The following is a 23,567-nucleotide window of genomic DNA, read 5'->3' on the forward strand; positions in this document are numbered from 1 at the left end:
TACTAGAAACCCTTCCAAGGCTGTTCAAACTGAATTTGTATCATAGAGAAAGAAAACCAGAACTCGAAGCTGAAGGAGCAATCTGTCATTTGTGCTTTTTTGTACAAATTATTGCAACCAAATACCTCACTGTACCAATAACCATATGGGGAGGTTAAATGTGATGCTGAACCTGTGAGGTATTTGGTTGCAATAACTTTGTGCACGCGTGTCTGGGATTGGATTCATCTGCCACTATTGCATACACATCCATTGAACTGATAGGATGCTTCATCGTTATTTGTTAAATTAAGTGCAATGTAGTGCGCGTGTTCAATCCAGACGTTTATACGACATCTTAGCATTAGTAGAGAGAAACAAAATCGTATAGAAAGTCACATGATCTCTAATTTGAGTGAGAGGAGATAAAGTCAAATTGTAGTCTGAGAGTTTTACCATAGTTCACTCATGATCAAATGGCATCATGTTTGGGGACCAGATTTACCAACATATGATTTCAGGTACCTTAGTTGAAATATGTCGGCCTGAAAATTTAAGACCAGTTAATTTTTGATGTAAATTTCACAATGAAAATAGTTTTAGTACACTAAGAATATGGGAAACTTGTGGAATGCGATTGAGTTGTGTATTTGTTTTTTTTCTATCCAAAAGAATTGTACGGCTCCCCAGCAATGTTTCCTGGAACCCACTGGGGACCACCAATACATTTCTGCATTTTCATTTGTCCCTCTTTAGTTCATAGATGTGGGAGACTCTACTTAACACCTTCCTGTTGAGATGACAACTCAGATCTGGAACAAAGCAGAGAGTGGAACTCAACTCCAGGCGCACTCACAGCAACACTGCCCCACCTTAGTGAATAAAAGCAACTGTTTCAATGAGGAAGGAGAATTTAAACTCACTCAGAGTGGGCCAGAGAGAATTAACAATATAAACACACAAAAGAGAGTGCCAATCTCCTCTGTGCCTGCTATATTTACAGAGCAGCGAGTTATATTCCCTGTCAGTCCTGCTTTTGAGAAATGGAGCATTTATTACAATATCTAAACAGCGCATTTGGGGAAACTTATTTTAAATGTAATGCCTGTTGGATCCCAGTGCTTGTGACTTTAATGGGCCTGCAGGAGTGAGGTAAGAAACAGAGAATTCCTAAAATTCAGGAGGGGACATACTTTACCTGGAGCCCTGATATCAGAAATGTACAAGTATTGAGAAAAGTGAAGGGTGTTGTAGTTGCTGCAACATGATAGGATGTCAATTAAACTTAAAATCAAAAGAACTGCGGATGTTTAAATCAGAAACAAAAACAGAAATTGCTGGAAAAGCTCAGCAGTATCCTGGGATCAGTCCCATCTGGCCCTGGGGACTTACCTACCTTAATGGAAAGAAATCGAGTTAACGTTTCGGGTCAAGTGACCCTTCCTCAGATCTCTGTTTTTGTTGTCAATTAAATTTGTTGGATATTAAGATGAATTTTCTTAGATCCAAATGTGATTTTACATTGATGTTTGAATTTAACAAATGGCATGTGAGGCCTTTGAATCTTCCAAATGGATAAACCTGTTGTCAATGGAGCAAAAACATCGGGCTGTCTGTGGAGTTCAGTTATTGTGAAGATTGTTTGTTCGCTTAAAGGGGAAGAGTTGGGACAGAGTTATTACTGGCCAATGGCAATAGACTGGAGCTGCTGAGGGTTTTGGGTTATGGAAATGGGAACAAAGGGTCATCAGTGTGGAGTAACAAAGAAAATGTTTTGCTTTTAATGTCATTTACCAATCTCATTTTTGAGGTATGCAGACCAAATCAGCGCTCAATATTCCAGGTGTGGTCTCACTAAGACCCTGTACAATTGCAACAAGACATCCCTGTTCCTGCACTGAAATCCTGTATGATGAAGGCCAACATATCATTTGCTTTTGTCGCCAATTCTTATAAAGGATCCTAACATTTTCCAAATGACATATGTTACATTAATTGGTCTATATTTTCCTGCTTGCTTTGTCTTTTTTCTTTAGAACATAAGTGATACACCTGCAATTTTTCAATCTACTTGAATGTTGCAAGATTACACCAAGACATCCATTATCTTGGCAACCACTTGCTGTAAGACCCCAGGATGCAGGTCAGCCGATGGGCTGAGAAGTGGCAGATGGAGTTTAATTCAGATAAATGTGAAGTGCTGCATTTTGGGAAAGCAAATCTTAGCAGGACTTATACACTTAATGCTGAAAATGTGTTGCTGGAAAAGCGCAGCAGGTCAGGCAGCATCCAAAGAGCAGGAGAATCGACGTTTTTGGGCATGAGCCCTTCTTCAGCTCATGCCCGAAATGTCGATTCTCCTCTTTGGATGCTGCCTGACCTGCTGCGCTTTTCCAGCAACACATTTTCAGCTCTGATCTCCAGCATCTGCAGTCCTCACTTTCTCCTTTATACACTTAATGGTAAGGTCCTAGGGATTGTTGCTGAACAAAGAGACTTTGGAGTGCATCTTCACAGCTCATTGAAAGTGGAGTCGCAGGTAGGTAGGATAGTGAAGAAGGCGTTTGGTATGCTTTCCTTTATTGGTCAGAGTACTGAGTACAGGCGTTGGGAGGTCATGATGTGGCTGTACAGGAGATTGGTTAGGCCACTATTGGAATATTGCATGCAATTCTGGTCTCCTTTCTATTGGAAAAATACTGTGAAACTTGAAAGGGTTCAGAAAAGATTTACAAGAATGTTGCCAGGATTGGAGGATTTGAGCTATAGGGAGAGGCTGAACAGGCTGGGGCTGTTTTCCCTGGAGCGTCGGAGACTGAGGGGTGACCTTCTAGATGTTTACAAAATTATGAAGGGCATGGATAGGGTAAATAGACAAAGTCTTTTCCCTGGGGTCGGGGAGTCTAGAACTAGAGGGCATAGGTTTAGGGTGAGAGGGGAAAGATATAAAAATGACCTAAGGGCAACTTTTTCATGCAAAGGGTGGTACGTGTCTGGAATGAGCTGTCAGAGGATGTCGTGGAGGCTGGTACAATTGCAACATTTAAGAGATATTTGGATGGGTACATGAATAGGAAGAGTTTGGAGGGATATGGGCCGAGTGCTGGCAGGTGGGACTAGATTGGGTTGGGATATCTGGTTGGCATGGACAGGTTGGACCGAAGGGTCTGTTTCCATGCTGTACATGGGTGGCACGGTGGCACAGTGGTTAGCACTGCTGCCTCACAGCACCAGAGACCTGGGTTCCATTCCCACCTCAGGTGACTGACTGTGTGAAGTTTGTACATTCTCCCATTGTCTGAGTGGGTTTCCTTCGGGTGCTCTGGTTTCCTCCCACTTTCGAAACATGTGCAGGTTAGGTGAATAGGCCATGCTAAATTGACCGTACTGTTAGGTGAAGGGGTAAATGTAGGAGAATGGGTCTGGGTGGGTGGTGGGTTGGTGTGGACTTGTTGGGCCGAAGGGCCTGTTTCCACACTGTAAGTAATCTAATCTAATCTCTGTGACTCTATTATGTTCAGGAAATGTGTCAAGCTTAAATTAATGGGAATAGTAATGCAACTTATCTCCAGTCTGTCATTGTCCCATTACTGTCTTGCTGATCGGCACAGGCCTTTTCTGGCCTGAAAATTTAGCCACTGGGTGATAAAGCAACATTAAAACTGAGCTTTGTACTCTTTCACAACTTCTCCTTTCCTCCGATAGTTCAAGAGTGGTGACAGACTAGTGGTCTTGTTGGGCTGTTAATCCCGAGACCCCAGTCATGTTCTGGGGAATTGCTTTTGAATATTGCCACATCAGATGGTGGGATTGAATTTAATGAAAATCTGGAGTTATAAGTCAAATTATGATCACAAATCAAGTTTTGGCGAACTACCCTTGTGGCTTACTAATGTCCTTTAGGAAAGGATACTGCCACCCTTACCTGGTCTGGCCTTACATGGAACTCCAGACCCACCACTATGTGGTTTAAGTGTGACTTATTCTCAACCTCCCTCTGGCCAATTAGGAATGGGCAATAAATCCTGAGAGATGCCCCCATTCTATGAATGAATAAACAAAACAGCTACAAATGATGAAGCTTGTTCCAAGAATATCCGAACAATCTGTAAATATCCACTTCCCTGATTAAGATGGATCCCCATCACTATTCCCTTGTAGCTACATTGTACAGTGGAGTTATAAAGCAGAATTTTATTTAAATTCATCTCACTTCATAATTGTTTTTTACATTAACAATGTCACACTTTAAGCTCGATAGGTTCCACCACATTTGCTTCTTATTGAATAAGTAATCTCCTGGTTATGTTGTGCACAATTTATTTAAAGATCATTAGGGAACTGCATCTCATCGTGAGGATAATGTGTGTATCTGGTATTATGCTTTCTCATATCACAGCATGTTGGTAAACCTTTGCCCAGATCGTATTTCATTCTTTAAAGTGGTGCTAAAAAATACACATCCAAATTAAAACATAACATAACTAAAGTGTGAACAAGGAGAAAGATCCTAGCTGATCTGATTATAATGTCAAATCTGTACTGCTGCCGTACCCTGATTACTCTTATTTTTTAAGAGTAGTCTATCCAGCCTTTTCTCACTGTATGTTTTACCTTCAGTAGTATTCTCGCTTTTGTTCAATAACAGAACACAGTAGATTTAAGATGTGAATTATCCGCAAGTTCTCATCGAGCATTTTATAAACCTGTGTGGCGCTGATGAATATATTATGTTAAGAACATGAAGTAGTGATGATTATCAAAAAATCTTGGTGAACTTCCAGCTTTAATACTGCCAAATGTGTGGAAATACCACTTGAAGAAAAATTATCCAAGTACAAGTCTTTCCGCAAAATAATCAAAATTCATCTTCTTCATATCAAAATCAGTAATGCTTTAGCAATAAATTATAGTGTAAATGTTCTAAAACTGTTGCTTCACAGGAGACCAATCAAAGGAGCAGATGTAGTGTTCCTTCATTCTGTGACTAACAGTCTGCTGACTAACCTTAGTAATTGGGAAATTCACATAATTACACAAAGGGTCTGTAGAGGGGTATAGTCAGGTTAAGCAAGTGGGTAAAAACTCAGCAGATGGAGTATAATGTGGGAAAATGTGAGGTTATGCACTGGCATGAGAAGAGAAAAATAGTAGAATGAATTAACTATTATCCATAATGAATATTTAAATGGAGAAAGACTCCAGAAAGTTACAGTACAGAAGGATTTGGGAGTTCTGCATAAATCATTAAAAGTTAGCATGCAATATCAGCAGGTAATAGGGAATATAAAAGGAATGGATTATAAAAATAGGGTGATCTTGCTAAACCTAGAGAAGACACTAGTCAGACCACAGCTGGAATAATGGAACACTTATGGGTCCCTTATCTAAGGAAACAAATTAATGGCATTGAGGCAGTTTAGGTAAGGTTTCACTGGGATGATCCGAATGTGGAGGGATTGTCCTGTGAGAAGATGTTGAGTAGGTTGAGCATGTACTCATTGGAATTTAGAAGAATGAGAGGTGACTTTACTGAAGCATACAAGATTTTTAGGGGATATACAAGTATAGTTGCAGCAAGGTTGTTTTCCTTTTTTGGACCAGAGGACATAATCTCAGAACAAGGGGTCACATATTTAAGACAGAAATGATAAGGAGTTTCTTCTCTCAGATGGTAGTGAATCTATCAAATTCTTTACCATAGAACCTTTTAGAGTCTGGGGCATTATACATATTCAAAGCTGAGGCAGAGAAATTTTTATTCAGTAAGGGAACTGAGGGTTATAGGATAAGGCAGGAAAAGGGAGCTGAGGATCATCAGATCAGCCATGATCTCATTGAATGGCGAAAAAGACTTGATGGGCTGAATGGCCTACATATGCCCTTACATCTTATGTCTTTATCACCAGGCCCAGAACTCTGCCATTGAGTCATCACGCTGTGAAAAGGAACATGCAAAATCTACCATTAGAAATTCCAGTTCTGCCATTTTGTCAAATACTTGTTTATGTTAATTGGGATGTTGCCTTTGCAATTTAGAACATCATTATCTGTGTCAAAAGTTTTTCTTTTCAATTTTGCATTGCAGGAAGTATTTTGGCGAGAAGATTGGAATCTACTTTGCTTGGCTTGGTTTCTATACTGGAATGCTGGCCATTGCTGGATTTGCAGGACTTGTCTGTTTTATTTTTGGAATACTGACTCTGGATTACAATACATGGAGGTATGTGGGAAAATATAACACCTCAGTGGCATCCGAATAACATTTCATATTGATGTGGCCAGTGTTCTGATCACTGCGTAGTTTGCAGCTTTCTGTTGTACCCATTTCGTTATCACATTTTTAGCCTCCACAGTGGCTCAGTGGTTAGCACTGCTGCCTCACAGCGCCAGGGACCCAGGGTTGGATTCCTCCTTCGGGCGACCGTGTGTGGAGTTTGCACATTCTCCCCGTGTCTGCATGGACTTCCTCCAGGTGTTTCGGTTTCCTCCCACAGTCCAAAGATGTGCGGGTTGGGTGGATTAGCTATGCTAAATTACCCACAGTGTCCAGGGATGTGCAGGCTAGAGGGATTACCCAGGAAAAATGTAAGATTACGGGATTGGGTAGAGGGGCATAGGTCTGGGAGGGATGCTGTTTGGATGGGCCGAATGGTCAACTTCCATGCTGTAAAGATGCTATGTTTATTGTCAAAATATTATCACAGATTTGTTCTGCAGTGTACGTTTCAAATCCAATCATCATCTTTTGCTATGCTACTGACTAGGGCCTGATAACCTGTAAGTCTCACCGCATTCATTGATTGACCACCTACTTTCATACCTTTCTGTATCTCTTTGAGATGCTTCTGTGAACATGGCTCCTGCAGTGATGTTAACACAGGTAATAGTAGGCAATGGTGTCTCACCCCATGCTCAATTTCAAAAGTTCAGTTTCACTAAATACTGTTCTGATTCAAGCAATCTATCCTTTGCACAGAGCTGCATTTATTCTCTCAATGGTGGAGGAGGGAAGGTATTTCATCGAGAAATGACAAGGTTGGACTCTAAGGCATAAGGACTTGTCAAAGAAAGTGTTTTAAGGAAGAATAGAGGGATGTGGCCCAAGAAGGAAGAAGAAAATAAAATTGTTAGACATCGTAAAATTGAAAGTAGAAGGCTCCAATGGGCAACAGATTAGAAAAGTACAAGAGTTGGGAGAAATGTGCGGAGAAAATGAGAAATTAACCATGGGTGGATCACCATTTCAACTAACAATAACATTGATTAGAATCTTTTAGGGCCTGTGCGATGGTGAGATGTGTGGCAGAATTGGACAAAGTATCTGGTGAGGTCTATTCTCAATCTCAAGAGCAGTTCACTCCACCTTGTCACAACGATGTGGAGAAATTCTCACTAAACAAGGGCGAATAGCTAATTAAGGGGGATTATCGCTTTTTAAACACCTTGTTGATGGCACAACTCACCTCATTAATATACAACTTTCTATCTTGCCTAACTCACCAAGCCAGCTAGATGAAATGATTCAGAAAAGACTTACAAGGATGTTGCCAGGGCTGGAGAATTAGAGCTCTAGGGAGAGTCTAGATTAGAGTGGTGCTGGAAAAACACAGCAGTTCAGGCAGCATCCGAGGAGCAGTAAAATCGACGTTTCAGGCAAAAGTCCTTCATCAGGCATTGGAATATGTATTCCTAATGAAGGGCTTTTGCCTGAGACGTCGATTTTACTGCTCCTCGGATGCTCCCTGACCTGCTGTGCTTTTCCAGCACCACTCTAATCTAGACTCTGGTTTCCAGCATCTGCAGTCATTGTTTTTACCTACGCTATAGGGGGAGGCTGAATAGGCTGGGGCTGTTTTCCCTGGAGCATCAGAGACCTTATTAGAGGTTTAGACAGTGATGAGGGGCATAGATAGGGTAAATAGACAATGTCTTTTCCTGGGGTGGGGGAGTCCAGAACTAGAGGGCATAGGTTTAAGGTGAGAGGGGAAAAGTTTGGAAGGCACCTAAAGAGACAACCTTTTCACGCAGAGGTCGGTGTGTATATGGAATGAGCTGTCAGAGGAAGTGGTAGAGGCTGGTACAATTACAACATTTAAAAGGCATCTGGATTGGTATATGAATAGGAAGGGTTTAGATGGGTATGGGTTGGGTGCTGGCAAATGGGTCAAAATTAATTGAGGATATTTGGTCGGCATGAACAAGTTGACTGAAGGACCTGTATCTGTGCTGTACAACGCTATGTCTCTATGACGTCAAGAAAACTCACCGTGAAAAGCAGAATCATGCCTGCATTCAGCTTGCTACTTACTCAGAATGACCTCTATGTTGGACACTTAGCGAAGAAAAGAAATCACAGGATGGGTACTGGAGACGGACACCTCCCCCCCCCCCGCCCCCCCCAAACATCCACGTCACATTGGGATGAGTGATCCAGGTCTGCGTTGAGATTGAGAGTCAAAGTCTGTGCTGGGGCTGTGGGTTCAGGACATCACCAAGAAGAAAGAGAGAAAGAAAAACACAATGTGGGGGGAAGATAAAAGAAACAGACAGGGCAGATGAGCCCTGGCTGGGCAGTCCTAATTCGCCGCCATCTTGGATCTGATTATTGAGTGATTATTGAAAGGAGTTTGGTACAATATAGCAAGAAGAAATCATCATACTAGAGAAATCATCCAAAAACCTCAACATAATTTGGATTTGGTCAAAAAATGTAAGATTAAATCCATTGAAATGGTTACAAACTCATTAACTGTATTGCTGCATCTGGACTTAATTGTTCATTGAAGGATTGGCCTTATTCTGTTGTTGCTGATTGACTAGTCTGGCTGTAAAGCTTTTCTAGCATTCGTTATAAATATAGGTTAAAGATTCCAGGTGAATATTTTTGAGACATCAGGAGCTGAATTATACCAAAAATCAGCTGAGTGTAAATTTCAGAGTTTTGGGAAAGGTTTCTGTCTGTGAGCTTCATCAAAATAGTTTGTGAAATTGTCCATAACACGCTTTATTATGGAGGCACCAGGCCTCTACAGCATGCATATGGGCATTCAGGAATGATGGGAAAAAATCTCTCCGTGGCTGCTGGAAATCTGAAATAAAAACATTTATTTGAATTCAGCTTTTGGTCAAGTTTGTGACCTCTTCAAAGTGTAAAAAGTGCAAAATTTGTTGAATTTTTACATTTTGCGGTAATTCGTGATTTTTAAAATCGCTAGTAGCGTTTTGTGTGTGGTTACATCACCACTTTACCATAATTTGTCATCAGACAGAATATATGAAATTATGCTACAAGCTTTCATGTTGCAAATAACTACATTACGGATAGGTAGTTGGATTATGTTGCAGAAATTATAATTTTGCTTTCATTTTGATTTACAGTCAGGAAGTGTGTGATCCTGAGATTGGAGGTCGTATGATCATGTGTCCCCAGTGTGATCGAGATTGTAGTTATTGGAGACTCAATATTACTTGTGAATCATCGAGGGTAAGTGCACCGATGTGTATACATTATATACAGTCATACAGCACAAAAGAAGCCCTTCGGCCCATCGGGTCTGCACCAACCTATCAACACTAATTCCACTTTTCAGCACTTGGTCCTTGCCTTGATTCTTATGAGGTTTCAAATCTTTAACACAAATGCTTTAAAGCTTGTGAAGTTACCTGGCTCTACTACTGTCCCAGGCAATGTGAGATGAAAAGACTTTCCCACCACCCGCTAGATGAAAATACTTTGCTTCAAATTCCCCCTAAACGTCGTGCCCTTCAATTTAAAATTACGTCCCCTTATTTTGACCCTTCAACTAAAGTAAAGCGGTTTCCTATCCATCCTGTCAATGCCCCTCACAAACTTATACATCTTTATCAGAACCCCCTTCAATCTTCCCTATTTTAAAGAAAGCAACTCAAGTCTATCCAGCCTCTCTTCAAAGCTGAAATGGCCCAGGGCAATATCCTGGTGAATCTCCTCCGCACCCCCTCCAGTGCAATCACACCCTTCTTTATAGCATGACGACCAGAACTGCAACATAACCAGGATTTAAACGTAATTCTTAAAATATTCAACAATTAGGATTTAATTGTAGTGTGCTTCAGAAGATTCATACTATACTCAGAACAATAACCGTTTCTCTCTTTGTGGATGCTGTCAGACTTGCTGAGTTTTTCCAGCACTCTGTGTTTGCCCCAGATTTTCGGCAGATGCTGGAATCCATGGTAGACTTCAGGAGGTGGAGAAGTTGACGTTTTGGGTGTAACCCTCCTTCAGGACTGTAGTGGGTGGAGGGGGAGCTTCAGATTTTCAGTATCTGCAGTATTTTGCTTTTAATTACTGTGTGGTACTTATTCAGGATAGTTTTGAGTACCTGAAATAAAAAAAACCCTATAAATAAATGATAATTCATCCAGAACAGCAATATGATTTTAAAGCTCGGTAAATTTATGAATTAATAGACAAATTAAGAGGTTTACGGCAAAGAGGAAGAGAAATGTTTATTTTTGCTTAATACATCTCAAAAGTGTAAATTACATATGGTGTTACTTATTTTTATAATATTTCAGTCCAATCAGGTGTCATGTAAATTAAACCCTTGAAAACAAAATAGTTGGAAGTATTCACCTTGTAAAATCTTAAGTAATAGGAGCAGAAGTAGGAAATTCAGCTCCACGATTCGATAAGATTCTGGTTGTTCTGACTGTGGCTGTAACTCCAGTTTCCTCTCTGACCCCTTAACCTTTTGACTCCCTTGAAGATCAAACATTTGTCTAAATCAGTCTTGACTATTTTCTATTGCTGTCTCCAGAAGAGAATTCCAAAGAATAATAATCACTGGAGAATAAATTCCTTCTCATCTTTTGCCTTAAGTGGAATCCTCTTGGTTTTCGTTTCCGACCCCAGTTTGAGATTCCCTCTGGAGAAATATCCACTCAGCATCTACCTTGTCAATCACCACAGGCATCCCAACCACACCCCCAAAAATCTCGGTATCTTTTATGTTCTAATAAAACGTACCTTTTAGACTTCTAAACTTCAATTAGTGTAGGCACAAACTGCTCAAGCTTTCCACTTAATACAAGCCCTTAATTTTAGAAATTAGCCCAATGAACTTTCTTTGAACTGTTTCCGGTGCAAGTCTATCTCTCTTTAATTAAGATGACCAAACTCTATATTGTAGTCTAAATGTCATTTCATCAATAGTCTTCAAAAAAAGACCTTCTCACTTTTATGCTCCATTCCCCCTCACCTTGAACAAAAGGTCAACATTCCATTTGCTTTCCCTTGTACTTGTACTGGCATGCTAAATCAGGGACACATGGCTTCCTCCTTATTGCAGCATTCTGTAGTCTACTTCCATTGAAATAATGTTCTGTTTTTCTATTCTTCTCTCCTAAGTGAACAATCTCACATTTTCACTGGCACAGTGGTTAGCACTGCTGCCTCACAGCGCCTGTAGACCCGGGTTCAATTCCTGACTCAGGCGACTGACTGTGTGGAGTTTGCACGTTCTCCCCGTGTCTGCGTGGGTTTCCTCCGGGTGCTCCGGTTTCCTCCCACAGTCACAAAGATGTGCGGGTCAGGTGAATTGGCCATGCTAAATTGCCCGTAGTGTTAGGTAAGGGGTAAATGTAGGGGTATGGGTGGGTTTCACTTCGGTGGGTTGGTGTGGACTTGTTGGGCCGAAGGGCCTGTTTCCACACTGTAAGTCTAATCTAATCTAAACATGATACTCCATTTGCTAATTTTTTGCCACTTATTTAACCTAACTATGTTCCTTTTCAAGCCATCTGTATCCCCTTTGCAACTTTCTTCCTTACCTATCTCGGTTTTCTCTGCAAATTTCACTGCAGTGTAGTTAGACCCTTCATCTAAGTCATTCACATAGCCATAAAGAGTATTTAAATAGGACCATAGATACCCAGCATTGATCCCTTCGACACTCGATTACAGTTTGCCAACCTGAAAATTACCAATTTATTCTGACTCTGTTTTCTTCAGGGTGTAGGTTTGCTCGCTGAGCTGTAGGTTTGATATCCAAACGTTTCTTTACCTGGCTAGGTAACATCATCAGTGGCAACTTCCAAGTGAAGTGAAGCTGTTGTTTATGTGAGAAAGTAGCATAGAGTACAATGGGTGAGTGGGGGAGGGGATGAAGGTGATAGGTCAGGGAGAAGAGGGTGGAGTGGATAGGTGGAAAAGGAGATAGGCAGGTAGGACAAGTCTGGACAAGTCATGGAGACAGTGCTGAGCTGGAAGTTTGGAACGAGGGTGAGGTGGGGGAAGGGGAAGAGCTTCAGGATAGAGGACATTACCTGGGAGTTGCAGTAGGAGAGGGTCTCCCTGAGATTCTTGTAGAGAGAGGAGGAAAGCTTCTTCAAGGCAGGCATCCTTGCAAGAGGATTTGCAGTCAGGTTAAAATTAACGAGATAAAAACAATGACTGCAGATGCTAGAAACCTACTTTCTCCCCATCCCCACTCTCCTCTAGCTTATCTCTCCATGCTTCAGGCTCTCTGCCTTTATTCCTGATGAAGGGCTTTTGCCTGAAATGTTGATTTCGCTGCTCCTTGGATGCTGCCTGAACTGCTGTGCTCTTCCAGCACCACTGGTCCAGAATCTGGTTTCCAGCATCTGCGGTCATTGTTTTTACCTCGTTGATTTTAACCCTACTGTGAATCCTCTTGCAAGGATGCCTGCCTTGAAGAAGCTTTCCTCCTCTCTCTACAAGAATCTCAGGGAGTCCCTCACCTACTGCAACTCCCAAGTCATTTCCTCTGCCCTGAAGCTCTTCTCCTTCCCCCACTTCATCCTAGTTCCAAACTTCCAGCTCAGCACTGTCTCCATGACTTGTCCGGACTTGTCCTACCTGCCTATCTCCTTTTCCACCTATCCACTCCACCCTCTCCTCCCTGACCTATCACCTTCATCCCCTCCCCCACTCACCCATTGTACTCTATGCTACTTTCTCCCCACCCCAACCCTCCTATAGCTTATCTCCCCACGCTTCAGGCTCACTGCCTTTATTCCTGATGAAGAGCTTTTGCCCGAAACGTCGATTTCGCTGCTCCTTGGATGCTGCATGAACTGCTGTGCTCTTCCAGCACCACTAATCCAGAATCTGGTTTCCAGCATCTGCGGTCATTGTTTTTACCTCCTAGGTACTTCAGTCTCGCATGTAGTTCTTTGGCCAGTCTGTAAGTTGGTGTTCCGGGTAGTGAGACTATAGGTCTGAGGGGGGCTCCTGGTTTATGGATTTTTGGTAGTCCATAGAATCGTGGGGTGTTGGTCCCGTCGGGTTTCATTTTCTGTTTTCTTTTCATTACCTAATCCTCAATGACAGTACGTTACCCTCAACACCATGAGCTCTTCAGATGAGAAACTATTTGTGTGGAACTAGTCAAATGTTTCTTAACAGTCCTAATCCACGACATGCACTGTATGTTAAAAATATAAAATGGATGACTTAAGAAAGAAAATCTGTTTTAAACCAGAATCACATTCTGCAGATGGTTTCCAAGTAGAGCTGTAGAATGTGAGGTAATCTCCGAGATCATCTCTCTTAGTAAACATTACAGAAAAAGTATGTTTCCTGGTCAGACCCAGGAGGGTTACAGTGCGGTGTTAAAAATTATATTTGCATGCCTATGAGTCACTGCTATTTTCAGTTCTGTGTAACTGTCCTTTAGAGTAAACATCTTTGACAGATTGAGTTACCGTTGTAAGCTTTTCATTTTGCAGGAAATGCAAAAATAAAAACACTTACAATTGTACCTTAATTTCAATTGCAATTTCAAAATGTAATCAATGGAAATTGAGTGCAATGTAATTAGATTTTCACTTAGAGTCATAGAGATATAGAGACATACAGCACAGAAGCAGACACTTTGATCTAACTCTTCCATGCTGACCAGATATCCTAATCTAATCTAGTACATTTGTCAGCACTTGACCCATATCCCTCTAAGCCCCTCCTATTCATATAGCCATCTGGATGACTTTTAAATGCTATACTTGTACCAGCTTCTACCACTCCCTCTGGCAGCTCATTCCATACACACACTACCCTCTGTGTGAAAAAGTTGCCCTGTAGGTCCTTTTTATATCATTCCCCTCTCACCCTAAACCTGTGCCCTTTAGTTCTGGACTTCCCCACCCCAGAGAAAAGACCTTGTCTATTTACCGTATCCATATCCCTCATGATTTTATAAACCTCTATAAGGTCACCCCTCAGCCTCTGATGTTCCAGGGAAAACATTCCTAGCCTATTCAACTTCTCCCTACAGCTCAAACCCTTCAAACCTGGCAACATCCTTGTAAATATTTTCTGAACCCTTCCAAGTTTCACAACATCCTTCCAATAGGAAGGAGACCAGAATTGCACGTAATATTCCAAAGGTGGCCTAACCAATGTCCTGTACTGCTGCATTATGACCTCCCAACTCCTAGACTCAGTGCTCTGACCAATAAAGGAAAGCATACCAAACACCGCCTTCACTATCCTATCTACCTGTGACTCTACTTTCAAGGAACAATGAACCTGCACTCCAAGGTCTCTGTTCAGCAACACTCCCCAGGACCTTACATTAAGTGTGTAAATGCTGCTTCTCCAAAATGCAGCACCTCAAATTCCCTTTCTTAGACATTCCCTTCCTTTAAGAAATGCAAGCTCATAATTTGTGTCAAATGTTGCAGCTTTGTCAGAATCCAGAGTATTCACCTTTATAAGTGCCAATAACTCCATATCGTGTTGGATAACATGTGAAATTAAGTTTGGGATTGCAAATGTTGCATGAAAATAAAATACTTTATAGAAATAGCACTAAATATTTCACATTTCACACCTGTTCATATTTAGCATAATATTGTGCAGAGGTTACTTATATCTTCATGCGTCTTCCACAGAAATTATCCGTATTTGACAACTATGGAACTCTAGCCTATGCAGTGTTTATGGGAATTTGGGGTAAGTAAATGGCAGCTGTTTTGACTTCAGAACAATTATTGTATTTACCTTGTTTCTGCTCACTGCATCCTGCAAAATGAAACACTACATCAATCTGTTAACCAACTCCTTAGACAAGCATCTACTCCTTCCACCCACTGATGCCCAGTGGCAGCAGTCTGTATTACCTCCAAGATGAACTTCATAACTTCACCAAAGATCCTCAGACAGCACCTTCCAAACCCACGACCACTTCTATCTCGAAAGACAAGGGTAGCAGATACGAGGAAACACTACTCCTTACAAGGTCCCCTCCAAACCACTCACCATCCTGACTTGGAAATATATCGCCGTTCCTTCACTCTCACTGGGTCAACATCCTAGAATTCCCACCCTAAGGGCATTCTGTATCCTACAGCAGGTGGACTGCAGCAGTTCAAGAAGGCAGCTCACCCCCACCTTCTCAAGGGCAACTAGGGATGGACAATAAATACTGGCCCAGCCAGTGACACCCACATCCCACAAATGAATAATTTTTTTCTAAAAAATGGGCTGGAAGGGAGAAAGTGCGGCCGGCATAGGAAGAGCCGTGGGAAATGTGTCTGCAACCCTGTCTTTCTCCCCCTCCCTCCCTCAAGGTGATTATGCAGTGCTGTGTGATACAGTGATGTTCCTTTGCTGTTTTATGTCCCATAAAGTGTGCAGCAAATCCATATTCACTATTTTGTTCACTCATCTGTTCTGGAAGATTTTGTGGAAACAATCATCTGGTGGTACCTAATGAAGCAAATGATATGTATCGCATTTGGACCCATAATCCCAATCTATCACAAATAACCTACCCAAACTGAACTGGACTCTAATGAAATTAAATGGCAGGGAAAGATCTTTGTGAAAGTTGTCATTATTTTACAACAGTGTGTTACTCTTGTGCTGTGAACTGTTTTCACAATGAAGCTTTAATAGCTGCTTCTTGCATGTATTCTGCGACATAATAATATTCATTTTATTCAAGATCTCAGCAAGTAACCTTTCGATCAATTTAGCTTTGCTGCTGGATTTCACTTGAACTTCCGCTTGACTTGATTCTCAGTTAAGTCCTACAATGATGCTCATTCATTGATGTTTGGGAGCTATTATAACACCATCTGATCTTTGGCAGTGACCGTGTTTCTGGAATTCTGGAAACGCCGACAGGCTACATTGGAGTATGAGTGGGACACTGTAGAACTGGAACAGGAAGAGCCACGGCGACCAGAATATGAAGCAAAATGCACTATTCCAAAAAAAAATCCAATCACACAAGTAAGTGAGTGGATTGAGTACAGCTGTTAAGACTTGTTAAAGAGCATGTGAAACGACTTTCTGAGGAAGTTTTGCTTTCCCTTTTTAATCATGTTTATGTCAGATGTACAAATACACAGTAGGTTCATACAAAAATGAAACTCTGCTTTGTGGCCTGTTCAAAACCAGAAAAGAAAACTGAGTGATGGCACCACTATGTTGTAGATTGAAGAAAATTCCAATCTCTGCAATTCTTTCCCCCCAAGCTTGGCACAGCAATCGTGCCGAACAGTAGGATTTACATTCTTTTGATTTAGCTTGTGATGACTTGCATTGTATTTTTCAAGTTGCAGTTAGGTAATGGAAGAAACATTTTTGTACGATTAGTCTCAGTTTAGTGAGATCCATTCAAGCCTGAAACATACCATTGACTCACCTTCAATGTGTAGAGCTGAGGCTTCAAATCAAGACTCTCATCTGAGTGACAGGCTGGAAAGTTGGATGTTTTGTTTTAATTTTTAAAGAACACTTTATAATAGTTATGATTTTATTTCCAGGAAGAAGAGTTGGTTCCTTACTCAGCCTGTGGAAAATGTATGCGACTGGTTTGTGGTGGAAGCACGGTTCTTTTCTGGGTATGTCCGGTGTTGATATTATTTATGAATTTGTTATTTATTCCAGGGAGATGGGGATAGTTCAGTCAATGCAGCACACATTTATTATAAATGGAAAATCCTTTGAAATTGTCCCTTGAAGGAAGCAGGTGACGTTGCCACAAAATTCAGAATTTTTCATTGAGGAAAATAGGAAAAAGTTGATCATGTTTACTTAATTTGAGCAACATCAAGATTGTTAAAGAGCAGAGATTGTGAATTAAAGAACCGTAGGTCATACAGCAGAGAGGAGAAGACCTGTAATGGCTGTGCCTGTGAAAGCACTAATTCTTGAACAGAAGCCATATATTTTCATTATCATTCTTTTGCATGTATTTAATCCAAATTCTCAATAACGTTATAGCAACATGTTACAACTTGAGGTGAAGAATATTCTGATGTTCGATGGTTCAGTTGTCTAGATAGCTGGACTGATGTAGAGATGGATATGGTTCCTAGAGTTAAAGGGATCCAGGGGTATGGGGAGAAAGCAGAGATAAGGTATTGAGTTGGATGATCAGCCATGATCACATTGAATGGTAGAGCAGGCTCGAAGGGCCAAACGACCTCCTACTCTTCCTATTTTCAATGTTTCTATGGTTAGAGCATGTGTTGAGTAATGCCGACAGTGCATGTTCAATCACCATAACAGCCGAGGTAGTTCCTGAAGTCCACCACCTTACCTTTCCTCAAAGTGACATTGAAGCATAAGTTGTGATTAGCAACTGTGGAACTTTGAGAACACCCTGTGCAGAAAGAGTGTGAGACTACAATTTGAGTTGAAAATGTTCCATTTTTTTTCTCTCTTCTTAAATAAGGATAATGCATTCCTAGTTTGCAGAATGTCTTTTTCCTTGTACAGCAATTCCCTTTAACTGTGCATTACTGTTTCATAGAAACAGGTAATGTTCCAAGTGCTCCAAAACTATGTTGGTATGAAAGAAGCAGATAGAAGAGACTGGAAGTAAAAGGGAAGAGAAGAGATAGGAGAGGAAACAGATATAAGACTGAGAAGGAAACAAAGAAAAGTACAACACAGAAACAAGCCCTTTGACCCATCAAGCCTGCACCAACACATGACAGCTTTCTAAAGGCATCTAAAGGTTTCACTGGGGTGCCATAGTGACTTATTGGTTAGCATTGCTGCCTCACGGTGCCAGGGACCTGGATTCAATTCCAGCATCAGGCGGCTGTGTGGATTTTGCAACATTTTCCCCATGTCTGCCTGGATTTCCTTCAAGTGCTCTGGTTTCCTTTCACAGTCCAAAGATGTGCAAATTAGATGGATTGGCAATGCTAAAATTTCCCATTGTGTTCAGGCTAGGTGGATTAGCTATGGGAAACGCAGGGTTCCAGGGGTGGGCCTGGATAGGATGCTCTTTGGAGGGATGGTGTGGACTTGATGGGCCTGCTTCCACACTGTAGGGATTGAGGGATGAGCTAAAAACATTTTGCCTCCTTGTAGGCGGAGGGGAAACACTACTGTTGTAATGGATGTACATTTTGATAAGATATGGTTATTTGTGTGTGTGGACATTTCATTAATTGTTCAACAATAACTTGTTCCAACCAAGAATTTTCACATTTCCCTGTGTTGGGATACTGTGATATGGCATTGCCTTATTGCCACTCACTAGCTGTGCAATGAAGCTGTGTGCTATCCTGCCATGGCCACACCAGTATTAGGTTTCTGATCTATGATACGTAAGCAAATGTTGAACATTGTGAATGTACACTCATTGTGCTGCCTACAAAGATGAATTAAAGATTGTCAGTGAGAGCTTTGGAGGGGGAAGGATAAGAGCGCAAGTTGGGGTGAGAAGCAAGTTGTAAAACAACAGAAGTAAAATTAGAAGAGGAAAATTAGAAACAAGGAGGGCGTGGTTAATAATTGACAGAAATAAAGAATATTAAAATTACGTGAAAGAAAATAATGAAAGATTGAGCAATTTGAATTATTAAGTGACTTGAAAGTTGAATAGAAAGTGAGGAATCAAAATAAATTTATGCCATTCTATTAGAAAAGATGCAATGATACTGGTCTTCCTGGAGCTCCTCTTGTATTTCACCCACTGTCTGCTAATTGAATTTGTGTTCTCGAAGTGGTCTGTCTCTGACTTTGCTGGATCTCTGTAAACTGCAAATGCATTATTTGAGAAAGTTTATTTTTTTCTGTCTATAGAATGGAAATATATATTGTTTAGAAGTTAAAAATATCAAGAACCTTTGTTAAATTTAGTGATTTTTAAAATTACTTTTCTTTGGATTTCATGATACATAATTGCTTCCCATTAAATTCTTCCAGATCTCATTAATTATTGCCTCAGTAGTTGCCATTATTGTCTATCGGTTGGCTGCCTTTTTGAACTTCTCTGCCAAGCTGCCCACAGCAATAGATGACAATCTGGAACCTCTCAAAGACTACCTGACTCCACAGATGGCAACTTCTGTAACAGCATCTCTCATTAACTTTTTGTTCATTATGATTTTGAATATTCTTTATGAGAGAGTCGCAATATGGATCACTGACTTTGGTAAGTTCACTTTCTAATGTCATTGAGTGAGTCCCAATACGAAATATTTTAAATGACAGGAAAAGTGACAGTTTTGTGGTATTATCGCTAGACCATTAATCCAGAGATTGAGATACTGTTGTGCGGACCTGGGTTCAAACCCTGCCACAGCAGGTGGTGAATTAAGAATCTATTGATGACCATGGAATCTGTTGGTTTCGCTAAGGCCCGTTAGGGAAGGAAACTGCGGTTGGTTCATGGTCTGACCTACATGTGACTTCAGACCCACAGCAATGTTATTGCCTCTTGGTTGCCCTCTGGGTCATTAGGACTGGGCTATAAATACTGGCCAGTGATGTCACATCTTGTAAATAACAAGAAAAAATTGTAAGAAATATTCATCTTGTGATTGAAGAGGTCAGTAGTTTAAAAATGGCTTCCTAAGTAAATGCTTAAATTAATCAATAATATCACAACATACATGTTGTGTATACATTGCAGTAACTAAGAATGTTATGTGCCATCAAAACATAATGCTCCTGTACTCAATTTGCGTGAAACTCAAACAAAATTATATATCTACATAGTCATTGCGACGGGATATCAAATTTGGTCGGATTGAATGTCAGCTTGGCTTTGTTGGCAGCTTTTTGCACCAGAAGTTCAGGCTCCTCATCAGAGTGTTTGTGGAGAATGTAGTCAGGTACTTTACAGCATTATTGAGTTTCTGGATTCCATTCAGATGCACGTTGTTGCATGTTAAAGTTGCAATGGGAACATGATAAGTTTGACACTGAAAGTTTACAATCAAATTTGCTGATCCTCTAAAGTCTTCTCTCTTTTACATTATTTTCTCATACAAAAATTATTTATTTTTTACTTGTAAAAAATTTTTTACTGATTGATTTCATTTTTACACAGAGCTTCCAAGAACACAGACAGACTATGAAAACAGTCTAACTGTGAAGATGTTTCTCTTCCAATTTGTCAACTACTATTCCTCTTGCTTCTACATTGCTTTCTTCAAAGGCAAGATTGTGGGTTATCCTGGAGAACCAGTTTACTGGTTGGGACGATTCAGAAATGAAGAGGTACCAAGAATAAACAGCTTTATTTTAAATAATTGGCTTGCCAAATCACATATTTAATATTGATATTTTTGTATTTGTATTGTAGAGATGTGGTTTTGTTATTGAACTAGCAGTCTTAAGGGAATGAGATGATAATCAGGAAAAGATGAATTTACATCCTGCAGTGACATTGAGATTATTAACTCAGTTTTTTTGAAAAATTAGGAGATAAAATGCTGGTAGCATTAAAAATGAATAGAGGCTGTTGGATTGCCATAGAAATCTCAACTGCCTTAATTTTGTCCTTTTAAATAAGCAATCCTCCTTGCTTTGCCTGTTCCAGCGTATATTTGAATGAAGTTCCACAGCAGTTTGGATGACTCTGAACTGCCATCTGAAGTAAACCAGAAACCAACCAAGTGGTATCAAAACTTTTATCAGTTTCAAAAAGAGACCTGTCTTTTCAGTTTGGCAGTGAATGCTGACCTCCCTATCAATGTGCATGTTCCAAAGAAAAAACATAATATTGTGATAAAGGCAAAATACTACGGTTGCTGGAAATCTGAAACAAACACAGAGAATACTGGAGAAACTCTGCAGGTCTGGCAGATTTAGCAGTGTTAATGTTTGAAGTCCAGTATGACTCTTCAGAACACTGAATGAATGAGTGATTCATTGTCACATATGTCTAGGGAGATACAGTGAGAAGTGTTTCACAGTCTGGTTTGACATACAAAAGGATAAAAAGAAAGTACTTAAATAGAGTTCATTTGCACCGGCCCGGGTCTCAAACACAGCTCCAGGACTTCTGCAAGGTCCCTGCTCCAGGCCTATCACAGCCAGGAGCCCCCGGGCACTGACACCACCACAGTCGACCAGCCTCTGCACCTTTTAACCAGCACTATAATGGACCAGCAAAAATTACGTACCTCAACTACCGGAGGTTTACTGTGTTATTGCGATCTCCGCAATACCAGAGTAGTTCATTCAGGGTATGGGTGAGAAGGCTCTCTGCTGGTAGGTTTTATTTAAGGCATTATTATTTAAATGATTTATGCTGTAACTAAAATAGAACAGTGATTTGTACATCCCTGCACTATGTTTCTGTTACTTAGTGCATGTTTTTACATTGGCTATGAGGATCTCTCGATCAACCGGAATATTTGATCGCCTGGTTCCATGCGGAGGTTAGTAAAAAGTTTGCTGTAGTTCAGTGAGCTTACTTTCCTCAATGGAAAGTTTGTCTTGCAGATGTTGCCAACAGTGTGGGTTCAGTTCCCACACTGGCTGAGATTACCCTGAAGGGCTCTCCTTCTCAACCTCCCCCCTCCCCAAGGTGACACTCCAGGTAAACCACCACCACCACTTTTCCAAATTCCTCTCCTGCTGTCATTCTTTAATCTGGCACTGAGTGGGTAATTCATCCTTTGGAGCTGAAAAATGTGTTGCTGGAAAAGCGCAGCAGGTCAGGCAGCATCAAAGGAGCATCCTGCTCCTTTGATGCTGCCTGACCTGCTGCGCTTTTCCAGCAACATATTTTTCAGCTCTGATCTCCAGCATCTGCAGTCCTCACTTTCTCCTAATTCATCCTTTGGAACCTTGTTCATAGCTATACATACCCATAATTATCGAGTCCCTTACTAGGATTATATTTCTGTTCTGCTTTCACCAATTTCCCCACATTGCAGTCCATCTGGTGCTGTTAGGAATATTTTCTGATTGTCTATAAGTTGTCACAATCCCCTCAATTTAGTGTCTTCGACTGTATGTAACATTATATCTTGAACTCAGGTCTTTTATTTATAATCGCATTCTGTTTGAATTTAAGTTTCTCCAGCAGTTTCTGTTTTTTGTTTCTGGTTTCCAGCATCTGCAGTTCTTTGTTTTTTTTATTAAAGATTAATTTCTGTTTGTGAAATTTACAGTGTGACCCAGGAGGCTGCCTCGTAGAATTGTCAACTCAGCTGCTGATTATAATGGGAGGAAAAGCAATATGGAACAATGTTCAAGAAGTTCTCATTCCGTAAGTTAATGAATTCTCAAATGCAGAAGATTCTAGAAATTTGCAAGGTAGCATATAATAACAAGAATTTCAACTTACATTAAAGGCATAATGTAAATATAATAGAATCTCCCAGGGTACTTCACAGGAGCATCAAAAAGAAATATATATCAGTGAGATGTATGAGATATTAAATCAGATGACCAAAAGTGCGCATAGAGATAGGTTTTGGAAACATCTTAAAGTAGGGATATGAACTAGAGGGGAGGGGGTGAATAGTGCAGATTTTAGAGCTTAAGCATCCTGAGGCACAAGACCGTGAGACTTCAGAATAGAAGCAGGCCATTCAGCTCATCAAATCTATTCTGTCATTCAATGGGTTCATGGCTGATCTGATAATCCTCCACTCTGCTTTTTTTCCTTTCCCCCAAAACCCTTGATTTCTCATTTAAAGATTTGTCCCTTCCAACTTTGCATATACTTAGCAACCCATGTCCAACAGCCAATCTGCAGTAAAGGATTTCATGGATTCACTGCCCTCTGAGAGAAGATATTCCTCCTCATCATCTCTGTCATAAATGTGTTACCCTTACACTTAAGATTAAGCCCTCTGGTCTTAGACTCTCTGAGAAGGGGAGACAACTTGGTCACCAATGAATGAGGGATGCTCAAGAGAACAGAGTAAAGAGGAGTGCAGATATTTCAGGGGTTGTAGAGTTGAAGGAGATTGTATAGATGTAAAGGGTCGGAGCCATGGAGGGATTTGAAAGCATTGGTCTGACTTTTAAAGTCAAGCTGTGTTTGTCCAGGAAGCATTGTAGACTGCCAAGGCAATGATTCCTGATGAAGGGCTTATGCTCGAAACGTCGAATTCTCTATTCCTGAGATGCTGCCTAACCTGCTGTGCTTTGACCAGCAACACATTTGCAGCTGTGATCTCCAGCATCTGCAGACCTCATTTTTTACTCCAAGAAATTTAAAAATCACACAACACCAGGTTATACTCCAACAGGTTTATTTGGAAGCACTAGCTTTCAGAACACTGCTCCTTCTTCAGGTGATGAAGGAGCAGCGCTCCAAAAGCTAGTGCTTATGAATAAACCTATCGGACTGTAACCTGATGTT

The 23,567-nt window shown here is 40.7% G+C and overlaps 2 protein-coding genes across 4 annotated transcripts in view; one reads left to right on the top strand and one right to left on the bottom strand.

The window, feature by feature from the left end:
• Positions 1-23,567, top strand: part of ano6 (anoctamin 6) — a 155,759-nt gene that overhangs the window by 111,108 nt on the left and 21,084 nt on the right. For all 3 annotated transcript variants that reach the window (XM_060839622.1, XM_060839623.1, XM_060839624.1), the window contains 8 exons: positions 6,068-6,202; positions 9,361-9,466; positions 14,881-14,941; positions 16,083-16,225; positions 16,762-16,839; positions 19,163-19,391; positions 20,292-20,461; positions 22,366-22,463. In XM_060839622.1, the coding sequence (XP_060695605.1) occupies positions 6,068-6,202; positions 9,361-9,466; positions 14,881-14,941; positions 16,083-16,225; positions 16,762-16,839; positions 19,163-19,391; positions 20,292-20,461; positions 22,366-22,463 (1,020 nt within the window). The remainder of the gene's footprint in view (positions 1-6,067; positions 6,203-9,360; positions 9,467-14,880; positions 14,942-16,082; positions 16,226-16,761; positions 16,840-19,162; positions 19,392-20,291; positions 20,462-22,365; positions 22,464-23,567) is intronic.
• LOC132824846 (N-acetyltransferase 8-like) overlaps positions 10,250-23,567 on the bottom strand; it is a 78,940-nt gene continuing 65,622 nt past the window's right edge. Inside the window, exon 2 of the transcript XR_009645719.1 lies at positions 10,250-10,346. The gene's annotated coding sequence lies outside the window, so the exon portion shown is untranslated. The remainder of the gene's footprint in view (positions 10,347-23,567) is intronic.

Source organism: Hemiscyllium ocellatum, chromosome 19 (genome assembly GCF_020745735.1).
Source record: "Hemiscyllium ocellatum isolate sHemOce1 chromosome 19, sHemOce1.pat.X.cur, whole genome shotgun sequence".
Classification (NCBI taxonomy): Eukaryota; Metazoa; Chordata; class Chondrichthyes; order Orectolobiformes; family Hemiscylliidae; genus Hemiscyllium; species Hemiscyllium ocellatum.